This window comes from Marmota marmota, unplaced genomic scaffold (assembly GCF_001458135.2).
Source record: "Marmota marmota marmota unplaced genomic scaffold, marMar, whole genome shotgun sequence".
Taxonomy (NCBI): domain Eukaryota; kingdom Metazoa; phylum Chordata; class Mammalia; order Rodentia; family Sciuridae; genus Marmota; species Marmota marmota.
Window position 1 is genome coordinate 15272368 of NW_026000222.1, and position 14965 is coordinate 15287332.

The 14965-nt window shown below is 32.2% G+C and overlaps 1 protein-coding gene across 6 annotated transcripts in view; it reads right to left on the reverse strand.

Annotated features, from left to right (window-relative positions):
* The window catches only part of Nfat5 (nuclear factor of activated T cells 5), a 103326-nt gene that overhangs the window by 35224 nt on the left and 53137 nt on the right, over nucleotides 1-14965 (reverse strand). For 2 of the 6 annotated variants that reach the window (XM_048792430.1, XM_048792429.1), the window contains exons 3-5: nucleotides 8909-9467; nucleotides 3519-3711; nucleotides 439-629 (exon numbers count right to left, since the gene is read on the reverse strand). In XM_048792430.1, the coding sequence (XP_048648387.1) occupies nucleotides 439-629; nucleotides 3519-3711; nucleotides 8909-9467 (943 nt within the window). Of the gene's footprint in view, nucleotides 1-438; nucleotides 630-3518; nucleotides 3712-6991; nucleotides 7635-8908; nucleotides 9468-9916; nucleotides 9979-14965 lie in introns of those variants that run through there. The other 4 variants (XM_048792431.1, XM_015496142.2, XM_048792432.1 and 1 more) reach the window with 4 other exon arrangements.

Below are 14965 nucleotides of genomic sequence, written 5' to 3' on the forward strand. Positions count from 1 at the left end.
CAAAGAAACATTCTCTTCTCTAAGTTGTTCTTATTGGATATTTTGGACACAGCAACATAAAAGTTAACTAAAGCAATTTATAATATTTAAAATATTTCAAGAAAATACTTGAAATCTTCTTTTATACACTAGAAACTAAAACTTTGCCCTAAAATGAAAGTGTAACATACAATGAAAACTTTTTTTTTAAGTTGTTGATGGACCTTTATTTTACTTATTTATATGTGGTGCTGAGAATCTAACCCACTGCCTCACTCATGCTAGACAAGCGCTCTACCACTGAGCTACAACCCCAGCCCTGAAAACATTCTTTTTTTTTTTAATTTTTATTTTTTTGTGGTGCCAGGGATTGAACCCAGAGCCTTGTGCATGCAAGGCAAGCACTCTATCAACTGAGCTATATCCCCAGCCCTGAAAACATTCTTATTAAGTACTTACGCAAGTGTCATGTTGTTGCTAGGATCAAGGCCAACTTCTATAACAGTGGTGCCTTCAATGTCCACTTCTTTGCAGGGAGTTGTATTTCGTCCAGTTACTCTGCAGGCCTGATAAAATCCATGTGGTTTCACTCGGCCAGAGTCATTGCCCACAAACACCTGCAACACTACTGGTTCATTATGGCCTTCCAGCTGGAACCAGAATAACATATAGCAGAAACAATACTAATTAACATTTCATGTAAGGTAATTATAAAATATAATATTTAAGCCCAAATTCTGTATTTGTAACTGGATTAAAGAAATAATTTAAATCCTCAAGAAAAACAGAGGTCAAATATTTTTATAATGGAGAGTTGGCTAAGTTTCTGCAGAAAACTGTAGTTTTAATTCACAATAACCACATTTTAATTAAAAAATTTAGATGGTAGAAGACCTAAATTATCATTTGAAACTTACTTGTACCAGCAGATGAAAATGAACACACACTCCTTTTGATAGCATATAGTTACTCAGGACATACCACCATCATTCATAGAAAACTGTATTATGGGGCTGGCTTTGTAGCTCAGTGGTATAGCACTTGCCTAGACCATGTGAGGTACTGGGTTTGATCCTCAGCACCACATAAAAATAAATAAAATAAGGTTTCTGTATCTATCTACAACTAAAAAATTAGAAAAGTGTATTATGTTAGTGGCATCATTTTCATTATCAAATGAGTATATGTACTAAAATTTTACTAAAGCCGTAAAAGAAAAAAAAGTGTTTCAAGTGCAGCTGAATAAATAATATAGAAATGAAGCCCATTTTCAAAGACGAGGTATACATATACACGCATGCATATGTGCATGCACACACACACACACACACATACACACACACACACATCATCATGAAATTCTGGGACAAAACATGTTCAGAAAAACTAGCTATTTCAATCTAGAATTCATGGATCATTACAGGTCTCTAGAAAAAGCTTTCATAAATTATAATAAATATTTAAAATCAGAATATTTAAAATCATTTGAGAGCAAATATTTCCAATCTCAATTCTTGATAAGGCTTTTAGTTAAACACTAAAGCTGATGATATAGAACACAGAAAATCACAAAGTAATTTGTATTACATACACTAAAGTGCTTTAAAAAACTTGTACATTTTTTCTGTCCCAGTATAGTGGTATATTTGTGAAATTATAGTCATATGAAGCAAATAATCAATCAAATAATAAAGTACTCAAATTGATAGTAAGTGCTAACATGTAAAGGGATGTAATATTTGTTGAATGAATAAATAAATAAACTTTTAAGGTCAGTCTATTCATTCTCTATCATAGACAACAGGACTAACATCTAACTAGCTAAGTACTTAGAAAATCATAACTTAAAAGTCAAGGCAAACAGGTTTTTAAAACCATTGACCAAACTATTGAACTGCTGAACTGTTTGATCACACAAATATTTATCCAATGAATAAGTCAAATTTATCATTTGCTTGTTACTTGTCCTTGGTTTGAGGACTGAGGGATGAGTTAGGGAGGAGCCAAGATTAAGTAAAGATGATATTGTACATGTGACTATTAATCAACCTTATAAAATGGTCACAGGCAAATTTCCTAATTCTGAGTATCAACCATAATTTCTTTCAAGCATAAAATGAAAGGTAACCCAATTCTACTCTAATCTTGAAGTAGAGTTCACCTAACATGTTCATACAAATGGTGTTTAATAAGACTTTTCATGTAACTAGCCAAATTTCCTCTCAGTATTTTGCAAGGGGTAGGGACAATTGTTAAAACATCCCTCATCTCCCCCACCTATTTATTTTTTGCTTATTTTATGTTCAAAGAGACTTTCTTCTTTCTCTTTTTTTTTTTTTTTTTTTAATTTTGAGACAGGGTCTCACTCAAACTTGTTATTTTCTTGTCTCAGTCTCCCAAAGCACTGGGATTACAGGCAGGCACCACAGTGCCCAGCTAGAACTATTCTTTATATCAAGATATCCCAGTCAGGCCTGTAATCCCAGTGGCTCCAGAGGCTGAGGCAGGAGGATGGCAAGTTCAAGGCCAGCCTCAGCAAAAGCGAAGTGCTAACCAACTCAGTGAGACCCTGTCTCTGAATAAAATACAAAATAGGGCTGGGGATGTGGCTGAGTGGTTGAGTGCTCCAATTCCCAGTACCAAAACAAAAACAAAAACAAAAAACAACACACAACCCAGATGCTGAATTTAAACCTTTTTTTACTTTTAGTCTGAGTTCTGAATATATATATATATATATATATATATATATATATTTTTTTTTTTTTTTTTTNTTTTGCAGTTCCATTTTTTTTATTTTTTTTTTTTTTTTTTTGGTACTAGGGATTTAACTCAAGGACAAATGGTGTTTAATAAGACTTTTAATAAACACAAATGGTGTTTAATAAGACTTTTTTTTTTCAACCACTAAGCCATATACCCAGCCCTATTTTTGTATTTTATTTAGAGACAGGATCTCATTGAGTTGCTTAGCACCTCACTTTTGTTGAGGCTGGCTTTGAACTCACAATCCTCCTGCCAAGGACTCTGGAGCCACTGAGATTATGGGCTTGCGCCACCATGCCCAGCTGAAAAATTATTAATATTTAATTTACAACCTATTTTTTAAATTAAGACTTGTTACATATAACCAACTCTTCTAGGTTGAATAGTTCTGATTACTTTAGCCATCTCAAAAGTCTTATTTTCCAAGTCTTTAATAATACCCACTATATCTTTGCATTCACTTTAAAATTTCTGCTTTAATATAAAATTTGGGATGAATTTAAATCCAGTGTAAATTTTAAGAGAAAGATAATTCATGATTTATAGATATTTTACTTTTGAGAACATAGTCTCACCTTTCATTCAGACTAACACTCAAATGGTATCAATGTGATATTTGGTTTAAGGTCCAATTAGCTTCTACTCTGTTTTCAATTATATATATAGATAATAATTCTAATCTTCTGTTTTAGACAGCTTTTGCTGGGGTTAAAAACAAAAAAAATGGTAAAACTGGAGAAAATTCTTCATACATTACTAAATAAAATAAACACCTTTACTGTAGGAAAGCCTTGCTGTGTTCTATCTTTTACTGAGCCACGACTTCCCTCAGTCAGGTACCGAGCTCGGTGCTGGGTCTCAGGCTGCACAACTATCTTCAGCTCCTTTCCCTCACTTTTAACTGGATACTGTCCACACAACATAGGGCTCTTCTTTACTCCAGTTCCTTTTTGGTTGTCCAATGTTCTGAGAAATCGAAGCACAACATGAAGAACATATCAAAAACGGTTTTCTATAAAACTAAGATAAAGGAAGAAACAGAACAGGCAATAACACTTAAAACAACTGCTTAGCTTACTGACAAAGTACAGCCTAAAAGAAGGTGCATTACATAACTAAAGTATCTTCAAAAAATTTTCAACAAAATTTAACTGTGATATAAAAAAGAAAATTGGACAAGAAAAAGAAAGAATGCATGTGACCAGCTGGAAGAAGGAGGAAGACTGCATACAATAAACTATGATCTATACTTACACACTTCAGTCAAAATAAAAATTTTAAAAATTATACATATATGTGAGTTCCTACATATAGTTAAAAGTAACTATTATTACTCTCTTATCAAACTTCCAAAGGGGGGAAAAAAGAAAAATAAACAGGAGCAGCAAAAGACATAACTAAACCAAACCTCCAACACACATACACATACAGAGCCCAAAACAACAATGACAGTATATATAGCATATTCTTTTGAATCTCTTTCTCAGTAAGTCAAAATGATAAAATTAGAATTTAAAAAATCAGTGATTAAATTTTTAATGGGAAATTACTTTGCTCTAAATAGTATTTCCTAGAAGTATGGTTTTTCAGAGTATTTTTATTTACTTAAAATGATTAAAGCTCTCAATAAAAAATGTTATAATCTGGGCTTTATAGCATCAACAATCTAACTTCATAAATTGTGCTTTAAAAAATTTTTGTTAATAATGCATTTGTTATGTGTAACTATGTTAAAAAAATATTCCAAATAGTGGTTAGGCTAGCATATATAATCTGTAAAGTTGCTAAATCACTGCAAATATGTAATGAAAATAAGAAGAAAACAATACTGTTAGATTTTTTTTTCTTTTGAGCAACATAAAATTCAATTAAAATTATCCATGTATATTTTTAAATAGTCAGGGTGTATAATACTTTTTGACTCGCATTGAAAGTTCAGAAACCAGAAGACACAGAGGACAACATCTCCTCCAAAAGTAACCAGATCCCAGGAGGAATATTAGGACTTCAAACACAGAAGAACTAAACATCCTTAAAACTCTTTTAATGTCTACCCAGAGGGCGTACCAAGTTGTTGTCTCAATCATTGAGAACAAAGGAAAGAAAGGCAGTACCCTCAATAGAAATGAGGACAGGGTTGACAAGCCCCTTGGCTAGGAAATGGGCAGAAGAATGAAGAAAGCAGCAATGGAACTGACATAGAAATGCAGTAAGAAATGCAGTAAAAGGAAGAGTTCTCAGGGCAAGTGCTGTGCTTAATTGTCAGGTTCAGGAACTGAACAAATGTTTGTTGATAAAGGCAAATAGGAAGAAGAAATGCACAAAGAAAGGAAAGCAGAGGATCCTAACTGGACAAGGAATGCCATTCATGTAAGTTTGACATAATGAACTTGAAGATTACCTGTGTAAGTCATTTTAAAAGGCCCTGGAAGAATACATTCTATGAACAAGAGGATCAAGTTGAAGCTGGAACAATGGGCAATAAACCCTGCTTTTCTTTTCATCATTCTGGACAGAAATTCAAACATTTGGTCTGAATAGTATAAAATTCCTTGCAAATGAAATCCTATAATAATACTGTTTTATATTCATCTTACTATTAAATAAAAAAATTCATTTATTAAAATACATAAAACATCCCCCACATATACACACAGAGGGACTAAAGAATAATAAAGCTAATTTACTAGATTATTGACTAATTTCTTGTATTTTCAAATATTTGTAATTTATATCTAGCAATTCTATAATAAAAAAGGGAAAATTTTAGTTGGAAATATAAAGAAAATGAGTATGACGTTAATTAATTTGTCCAGTATAGGATTTTATGTTTACTTAAGCTAGTCAAGTTTGAAATGTAAGGATAAATAAATGGAAATAAGTGTTACTAGTCTAGAAAAACAAAATACCTTATTTGGGATGCAGACTGTTGAGTGAGTTAACAAAATATATATAATAAGGCTTGAAGACAAATAGCAGGCACTCATAGTGGTGCATGCTTGTAATCCCTGCTACTCTGGAGGCTGAGGCAAGAAGATCAAGTTTGAGGTCAGCTTCAAAAATTTAGCAAGACAATGTCTCAAATAAAAATAAAAAGTGCTAAGGTTGTAGCACAGTGCTTAGAGTGTCCTTGAGTTCAATCCCTAGTAGGTTGTTTGGGTGGTTAGTTGTATAGCCCTTGGCTAGCATGTGTGAGGCTCTAGGTTCCATCCCCAGTACCATAAAAGGGGAAAAAAATGTAAGCACATTGAATTAAGCAATTTCTGAAATGACAGTTTTTCTCAAAACTTGTTTTTATTCTCTTAAGTTTAAACAAAAAATATGCATATTTAAACCTATAGACACGTAATGAAAACATTAACTGATTCTTGGAAAACATTAACTGATTCTTGACTTTTTTTTTTTTTTTTTAAAGCATAGTGGCTTAAGCAAAAATAAGAAAGTAGCAATAGTTATATAAAATTTGGTGATTCTGGGGATTGCATCTAGGGCCTCTCCCATACTAGAAGAGCACTACGATTCTTGGACTACACTCTAGGTTGATATTTTACTTCAAAATAACAACTAAAAAAAGAAAATCCACTGTTCTGACTATTGTTGCATATTCTATTCAGGAGTCTTAAAATGACATTCTTTTTCTCTTGTGCCAGACAATCTTTTTTTGTTATCTTTGACACAAAAAATAATTTCCACTGTAAAATGCCTAAAATAGGTTTCATAATACATGGCATCATATCTTAAACTTCTCAGGAATAGTTAGAAGAGATATGGACTACTGATTCTCAAAACATTTAGTTGAATTTCAGCATGATATGGCTAGCAATATTTAAATACTGAAGAGCTTTTTAATAAGTTTGTTTTTACAAACTCTTAACATTTTAGTTATAAAAAATGGTATTTCCATTTTTATCAAGATTTCTATCTTGAAGGTCAATAAGTTACAATGTAGTTCAAAGTACATTTTTTAAATACTTAGCATTATATGAATTGCAAATTATAGCACATTAATTCTAAGGCTATATAATTTACCTCTCAAAACATTTTAAAATTTCATGTTTTTAACATCTTTTTCGTTATTGAAGAATATGGGTTACCAGCTTGGGATGCTCTGAAAAATTGTTTTCAAGGCCCATTTTTCCATACATTTTATATATGGCTTCATCCTTTCCTCCTATAGTTCTTATAAATTCAAATTTTAAACTTCTTCATCATTTCCATATGCTAGTGTCAAATAATTTTCCATTACCTAAGAAGCTGGACATTTCTTCTTCTGCTTGATGGAGTTTCTGCTCCATGAATTATTTCATGAAAGATTTTGTCTTGACCAATGTCATTACACTTTCCCTGGGTAACCTCAAATCATTTCTAAGATATATCTATCATACAAAAGCAGAAGCAAAAAAGATGTAGGTCAAGTTCTCTTTAATTAGCAACTGCAAATCACTATGTTGACTATCCCTAAGTCAAATTTTTATTTTCTCTTAATGTGGAATTTTAACATCTCTTCTAGTATAAATATGAAAATCTCTCACTGGAACTTTATGAGACCTTCTCCATTGAAGCCCAAATAAATATATGTACATATATTTAATGATTTTAATGAACCTTTTAGATCTGTGCTACTAGTCACATTTACTTAAATGACCTGTGATATTCATTGTTTTAGTGCCTTATTCTCTATGTAATATTTCTACAGTTATTATGTTCTGAAATTCTTGAATCTGTTAAATGGCAACATTTTAGGAAACGATACACCTTGCTTCTTTTAGGAAATTCCCTAAACTATACTTTTTCTAAAATGGAAAAGCACTTTTATTAAACTATATCACTCCGTAGGAATATTAAATTAAAAAAGTGTAAAAGAAATCAATATATTAATTCTTGCTTAAATGATGGATATTACTTTTTATTTTTATTTTTTATTTATTTATTTATTTTAGTTCTCGGCGGACACAACATCTTTGTTTGTATGTGGTGCTGAGGATCGAACCCGGGCCGCACACATGCCAGGCGAGCGCGCTACTGCTTGAGCCACATCCCCAGCCCCGGATATTACTTTTTAAATGTACAAAGGGAATATTTAAGGAAAAGTCTAAACATATCAAGAATATTCTCTGTAATAGTCAAATAGATTTTTAATATGAGATCAATGATATCATCATGTAGGAAACCAATCTAATGTTTCTGGGCAGCTATTTGTGACAAACTGAAACTGTAAGGGATTATGGGTCAATGAAAGGATCATAATCATGTCTCTGCCTCCCAAAAATGTAATTCTTAAAATCCAATGAGTTAAATTTTACTAAACTATGTTGAATAAATTGTAGGAAAATTTAATTTTAAAAATCTAGCAGCTAAATTTTATAAATTAAAGTACTAAAAAAAAAAAGTTTAAAATAAGCCATACTAGTCTGTATTATAGCAGTGAGTACCCTGTAACGTAGCTATTGAAACATATTTATTTAGTGAGTAGTATGAACTGGCATGAATGAACAAAAACTCAGAATGTGCACCATGATCCTGTTACAGTATCTTCTAATAAGTTATCCAGAATCACAGAAAAAGTAGTAGTGATTTTCTTAAAAAAATAAATAAAAAATAATCCTGAATTGACATAACGTATCCAAGAAAAAAAATTTTAAACATATGAACCTCAATGACTAGAATCAAATCATCAATTTAGTTTTTTCTAATTTTCATCAAGTAAAAAGGGGGGGAAAAGATAAAATCTAAATCCTCTCAAAAATGTAATGGAGTGAACCACATGAAGATACAATCTCAAAGAGAACACAAATTATCTTTTGGAGAATGTTTTTGTGTTGGTTTAGTTAGAGTCATTACATTGCTACTTATGTCAATAAGTAAAAATATTTTAAAATTCTTTTAAAATACAAATTCATTTGAAATTTAGAAGTTATTTCAAAACAGATTATTGGTATTTTCTACTACCTATCCTCATACTAATATACCTAAGGCTATACTATTATTTTATTTTTTCTCTAGTAAAACTTGATAAGTTTAAGTTAAAATTTTCATGTATTTCAATGATAAAATTAGCACCTCTGCTTTATATGCAAACTTGAGCTGAACAATTAAGTTGGGAATGATTTATTTTTTTGTTTTGCATAATGGTGATAGAACTTTAAAAAATGTGAATACCAACCCATTTCCAGCTTTTGAGTTGCCTTTGTTGTCCGTGGTAAGCTGAGAAAGCACATAGTGAGGTGCTTTGGCACTGTCGGCATCAAATATATCCATATTAGATTCTTCACAATCTCGTCGTTTGACCCCCGGCCTCTGCTTTGGATTTCGTTTTCGTGATTTACGAGGTACCTCAGTGTTATCATTGTAGGAACTGGTGCTCATGTTACTGAAGTTGGAGGGGGAATCCTCCATCCACATACTGCAGCTCTGCTCAGATTCCAATCCACACCCCTCATCCTGGCAGGACATCCGACTGTTATCCAGCAAGTCCTCGGGTGGTGGTGAGATGTACAAAACTGTGTGCCTCTTCGGGGTTGATGGATGCTGCTGAACTGTGTTACTGGTTAACTGCTTTTCACTTACCCCTCTGTTACTTACCCCCACGGCTGAGGAGCAGCTCTCCACTTGCATAGCCTTGCTGTCGGTGACTGAGGTAGAATAAATGGTAGGGCTGGAAGAGGTGGTAAAGGAGCTGCAAGCACCGCCCATGGAGGAAGAGGAGGGAGCTGAAGAAGCATCTGCAGTGTATAATTCAAGAGTAAATATACTATACATGTTTTCACCTATGCTGGCTAGCAGTCCCATTGAATATGTGATTTGTGAACTGATTGTTTTTCCCCAAAATGAATGATTGGAATTTGGTAACATTTTAGAATATAAATGCTTCAAGCAATACAAAGCCTAAGAAATGAATTTTTTTAAATGTCCAAATAGCATTATTTTACTTGTGTTATAATTGATAAAATTTTTAAATCTAATTTAATGTTTTAAGCTGTAAAGCAAGAATAAAATTTTTTATTGCCTCAGCTGGTTGTTCTGTTGAATTTTAATCAGTTAAGGTAATAAAGAAAACCCCAACATGAAATATATGTTTGTGGTCCACATTCAATGCCAATTAAATAATTCATTATAGAATTTGAAAAGTGGGACTGTGCTTAGCCACAAAATATTAAAATAAGTTTCTAACCTATGAAGCAGAGAACTACAGGTCATTTTTAATGCAGACACTCCCTGCTTCAGAGGCAAATCCTGGAATAAAAATATGAGAAAATAAATGAGAAGAGCTGCTGATTATTCCAGATATCAATTATAAAATGAAAAATAAATAGAAAAATATATAATCAACTGAATTGGAGACAAAATGGAACTGGTACCATCACTATCATTGGATGTAAAATCTAGAAAAATAAAGTGAAAAAGGTTTGATTTGGAACATGCCAGGTTGTATAAGAAAAATCAGTTAACCATTGAGAGTCTACAGAAGATGGAAGTGACAGTTCAAAACCATGAACTCTAAAAGACAGAGATCCATCACTTAAGATGCATGAAAAGCATAGTAAGGGCTGATTAGTAGATGGATTTCTTGTACAAAGTACTTGATTATGTGCTCAAAAATTGGTTAACACTGTCCATTTCCTTACCCCTTCCCTTTAACGGTCCTGCTTATTTGGAACTATTAAAAAAATTCCTAATAAAAATGAACAATTGGCTGAAGTCTTAACAAAAAAGGGTAAAGTATAAAAATCTCTGGAGAACATCAGAATTAATTCCTATAAAAAAGTTTTTTTTAATTAAACTGTTTATCAATTCACCTAGCAAAAAAGGTGATTTAGTAGATATTTTCAGACTGTGAGACAACTGGCAGTCATACTGAAAAGATATTACAACTGTAGCTTTTAAAAAACATAACCTTAGAGTCACACTAATATTGTTAGGTTGGCAGGTGTTACTGGTAAAATTTTACAAATACCAAATTATCTTGTACAAGATATGGAAAGGTTTATAACTGTGCACCTCAAAAATAAAAATAGGTCATGTGATGGACAACTTAAATATGTTTAAATCTAAAATTAATTTGTATCCATAGTCATCAATGTCACAGTTTTAAAGTATACTTTAAAATTCAAAACTGTGATGTATCATTAATGAAATTATAATATTCATATCAATTATAAAGAGTAAAATGTAAGAATGCCAATATTTAGATACTCAAAAGTCAAAGATCCATTTTTTTCCTTCAAAATCTCTTTTTTTATTGAAAACATGTTTCAAGCCAAGCATGGTAGTACACCCTTGCAATTCCAGCTACTTGAGAGGTAGGAGGATCGATGCCAGTGCGGGCAACTTAATGAGACCCTGTCTCAAAATTAAAAAATAAAATAAAAAGGACTAAGGATGTAGCTTTGTGGTAGAGCACCCCTGGGTTCATTCCCCAGTAATACTTCCCCCACCAAAAAAAGAGAAAGAAAATATGTATCAAAAACACTTAAATTATTTGAAAGAAGTACAACCACCCAGAATTTTTCATTGTTGTCAAGACTGAAGTGCTCAGTAATTAATATTGGCCACATAATGTGATCTATAATTCCACATTGAAATACTTTACCCAACTACAATTGCGCCAAAAAACCTAAGTAACTAGACGATACCAGTTCCATTTTCCTGTTTGTATCCTTGTCAAATGCAGTAGCTGAAATTAGAAAATTCAGTCACTTTTAAACTGCATTCCAATTTAAAGAAAAATTTGTCAATTTTGTATCATGCATTAATGCAATGTTTTCTTAGTAAATAAATATTTTAAGATTTGTAAAAACTACAAAATCTAGATGCTAATGTCAGTGACAGTTTAGGAGCTGATTTGTAGCCACTTTGGGTTTAAATATAAAGTTTTTTTTCCATTGCTTTTTGAAAAATACTACAAAACTCATTTTAGGAAAAAAAATAGAAAAAATATGTCTAACATTGCTCCATCTGTTCCAACTATTGGCAAAAATTATTTTTTTTGTGTGTATGGCCTATATTCTTAATGCTCAGAAAAATACAAGTAGGCAGCATGCAGTATTTGCAGTAGAAGACACAAAGCACGCAGCATGAATGTGGTGAACCTGCATTTCTATAAAATGGCTTTACCCCACCCATTCTTTTTTAACGTGTCATGCACATTAGAGGGCAGAATATGAACATCACAGGATCCCTGACCACAAGTGGAAAGCATATGCGAAAAACAATGAATTCAAAAGCAAGTTATGTGGCTGTGATATTTTATGTGTGTGTGTGTGTGTGTGTGTGTGTGTGTGTTCATCCATAGTTCCTGACTTATGGCTCCTATAATTCCTGTAATTTCCTAAGTGGTAGAATAATAAAAAGTACCTTAGGTTAAAGTTACAGTCTTTTGTTTGAGAGTGATAAAAATGAAAGGTAGTGCTATGTTATTTATACCAAGCTCCATTCTGCCACTCCTGAGTTTTTATTAATAAGGTGATTTTTTTCAAAGTTTCTAGATAAACACAGGATTGGGGCAGAGGGGACAGCTGCCTAGAGAACCCACCAAACGCTTGTAGGGTGGCGGAAGAACTCAACAATTTCATTCTCCCGTCACCAGTGAGGAGAGGGGACTGAAGTTTTCATGAATAGTCAATTACCTAATCACGTCTACATAATAAAACTTCCATAAAAATCCAAAAAGACTGCTCCAGGGGCTTCCAGGAAGGTGAAGAATACATCCTTGAACCAGGAGAGGCACACCTAAACTCCACAAGGGCCAAAGCTTTTTTTTTTTTTAGCTCAATACTCTTCCAAACCTTACCCTATGTATTTCTTCATCTGCTACTCATTTATGTCCTTTAAAATATCCTTTATAATAAACCAGAAACACAAGTGTATGCACAAGTTCTGTGAGCCACTATAGCAAATTAATTGAACTCAAGGAGGGAATCATTAGAATATTGATCTACAGTCAGAAGCCAAAATTTTATTTTTATATATATAATTATTAAGTTAAATTGACAAATAAATGTAAATTGAAGAAAAAAATATTTACTAGTCAAAGCCCTTCAAGCATATAATATTACAACAGCATTATCTGATATAGTAAAAAGACTAAGAGTTTAAAGGCAATTGCTATTTCTACAGACTGCTCCAATAATTTTCTTCTTTCAAACTACATATAAGCCAAATTACCTACTTGTATATTAACCCATAAATTTACCATGAATAAAAATATCTTTAATTCTATCCTATTTAAAATATAAATATAGTAGGATGCAGTGGTGCCTGCTTTACTGTAACCCTGGCAGCTCTGGAGTCTGAGGCAGGAGGATCAGCAACTTAGCGAGGCCCTCAGCAACTAAGCAAGATCCTGTCTCTAAGTAAAACATAAAAAAGGACTGGAGACATGGCTCAGTGGTTAAGCTCTCCAGAGTTCAATACACAATACAAAAAAAAAAAAAAAAGTTTTTCAAGGCCAATCTCAGCAATTTAGAGAGACCCTGTCTCAAAAATTAAAAAATAAAATAGTGTAAAGCACCCCTGGGTTCAATCCCAGTATTTACTAAATTAATATATAAATGAATAAATGGAAAAGTTACAGAATGATGTCAAGAACATTTTAGATGGGGCTGGGGATGTGGCTCAAGCGGTAGCGCGCTCGCCTGGCATGCGTGCGGCCGGGGTTTGACCCTCAGCACCACATACAAACAAAGATGTTGTGTCCGCTGAAAATTAAAAAATAAATATTAAAAAAATTCTCTCTCTCTCTTGAAAAAAAAAAAAAGAACATTTTAGATTTCTAAATAATAATTGTAAATTTACTTAAAATATTGCCAGCCTCAGCAACTTAGTGAGCCTTTGTCTCAAAAAGTAAAAAGGGCTAGGGATGTAGCTCAGTGGTAGAGTGTCACTGGCTTCAATCACCAATAGCAAAAAAAAAAAAAAAAAAAAAAAAAAAAAAAAAAAACAACCCACAAACAAACAAAAGCTATCTATCTATAAAGAGCTTTCACTAATTATATTACTAAATAAAATAGCAAGAACCAGCTTACTGGCATTCTATGGAACTAAAAGCTAATATAATCCTGCCCCATCTATATATTCTTTATTTATAAGTTCCTATAAACAAAAATCTAATTACTTCTTCCCCTTTCACCTTTTTGGTGCTGGTCTTTATATTTTGTTAAGAATGTGGAGTCTACATTTAATTGATGCATATTAAAAATATAATTCCAACATAAAATGTTTTAATAATTGTTTTTATTTCCTCATTGAGCAGAATAATTACAGTGTATTTCTGCTTCATAACTTCATAATTTCATTTGTTTCATTTGCCAATCCTTTATAAACCTAAGAGTTTTTCTTGACGTTTTTCTTAAAATTATTCTCTTATTTAAGTAGCATGTGAATGTTTACTTTTTTCTTTTGAAAAATAATTTCTTTTGAGAAATAATTATCTTTGAAATAATTTACATAGAATAATTTTATTTTTCCACAGCATTTTCTGCAACCCCAGAAGATACCATGAACCAAAAGGAATACTGACAGACCAATCTATAATTTACTAATAAAAATTTATAATCTCAGAAGAATAGATTAATGCTTAAATTTAAAAGGGAAGGGAAGCATTATACCTACAGTATCCTATATTTAAGTCTAACAATTTCAATATTAGCAGTAGCCAATTATCACATCAAATCCTAGTAATAATGGTGAACTTGAATTAAAAACATAGCTTCTTTTCAGAAGTGGTAGAGCTACACTATGCAGTGTAGCGCAATGGTAAAGTGCTTTCCCAGCATGTATGAGGCCCCAGGTTCTATTCCTAGCACCAAGGAAGGAAGGGTTCCAGGGATGGAGATAAACTGATGGAATCACTAAGGTTCACTCTGAATATTGAAAGTAGCTGGAGGGGGATATACAGATTATATCTACATGGACTACATGGATATCCCAGGATTTGCAAATATTATTAATTAATTTGATGAGAAAGATAAAATATTTTAAATGGTATCACATATAGGAACCTATATATATTTTATATATCCCTTGCTTAAACTATATTTAAAAATTAACAACTATTAGTTCTAGATGTGTCAACTATAAGTTACTTTACCACAATATTTTAGTGCTTAAAATGCAATGAGATTATATATTATATAGGACTAACCATACTTTTTATAGAAAGCTCTGAAATTAGAAACATTTTTTAAAGTTCTCAAAAGAAGTAAATACCTTTCATTCATTT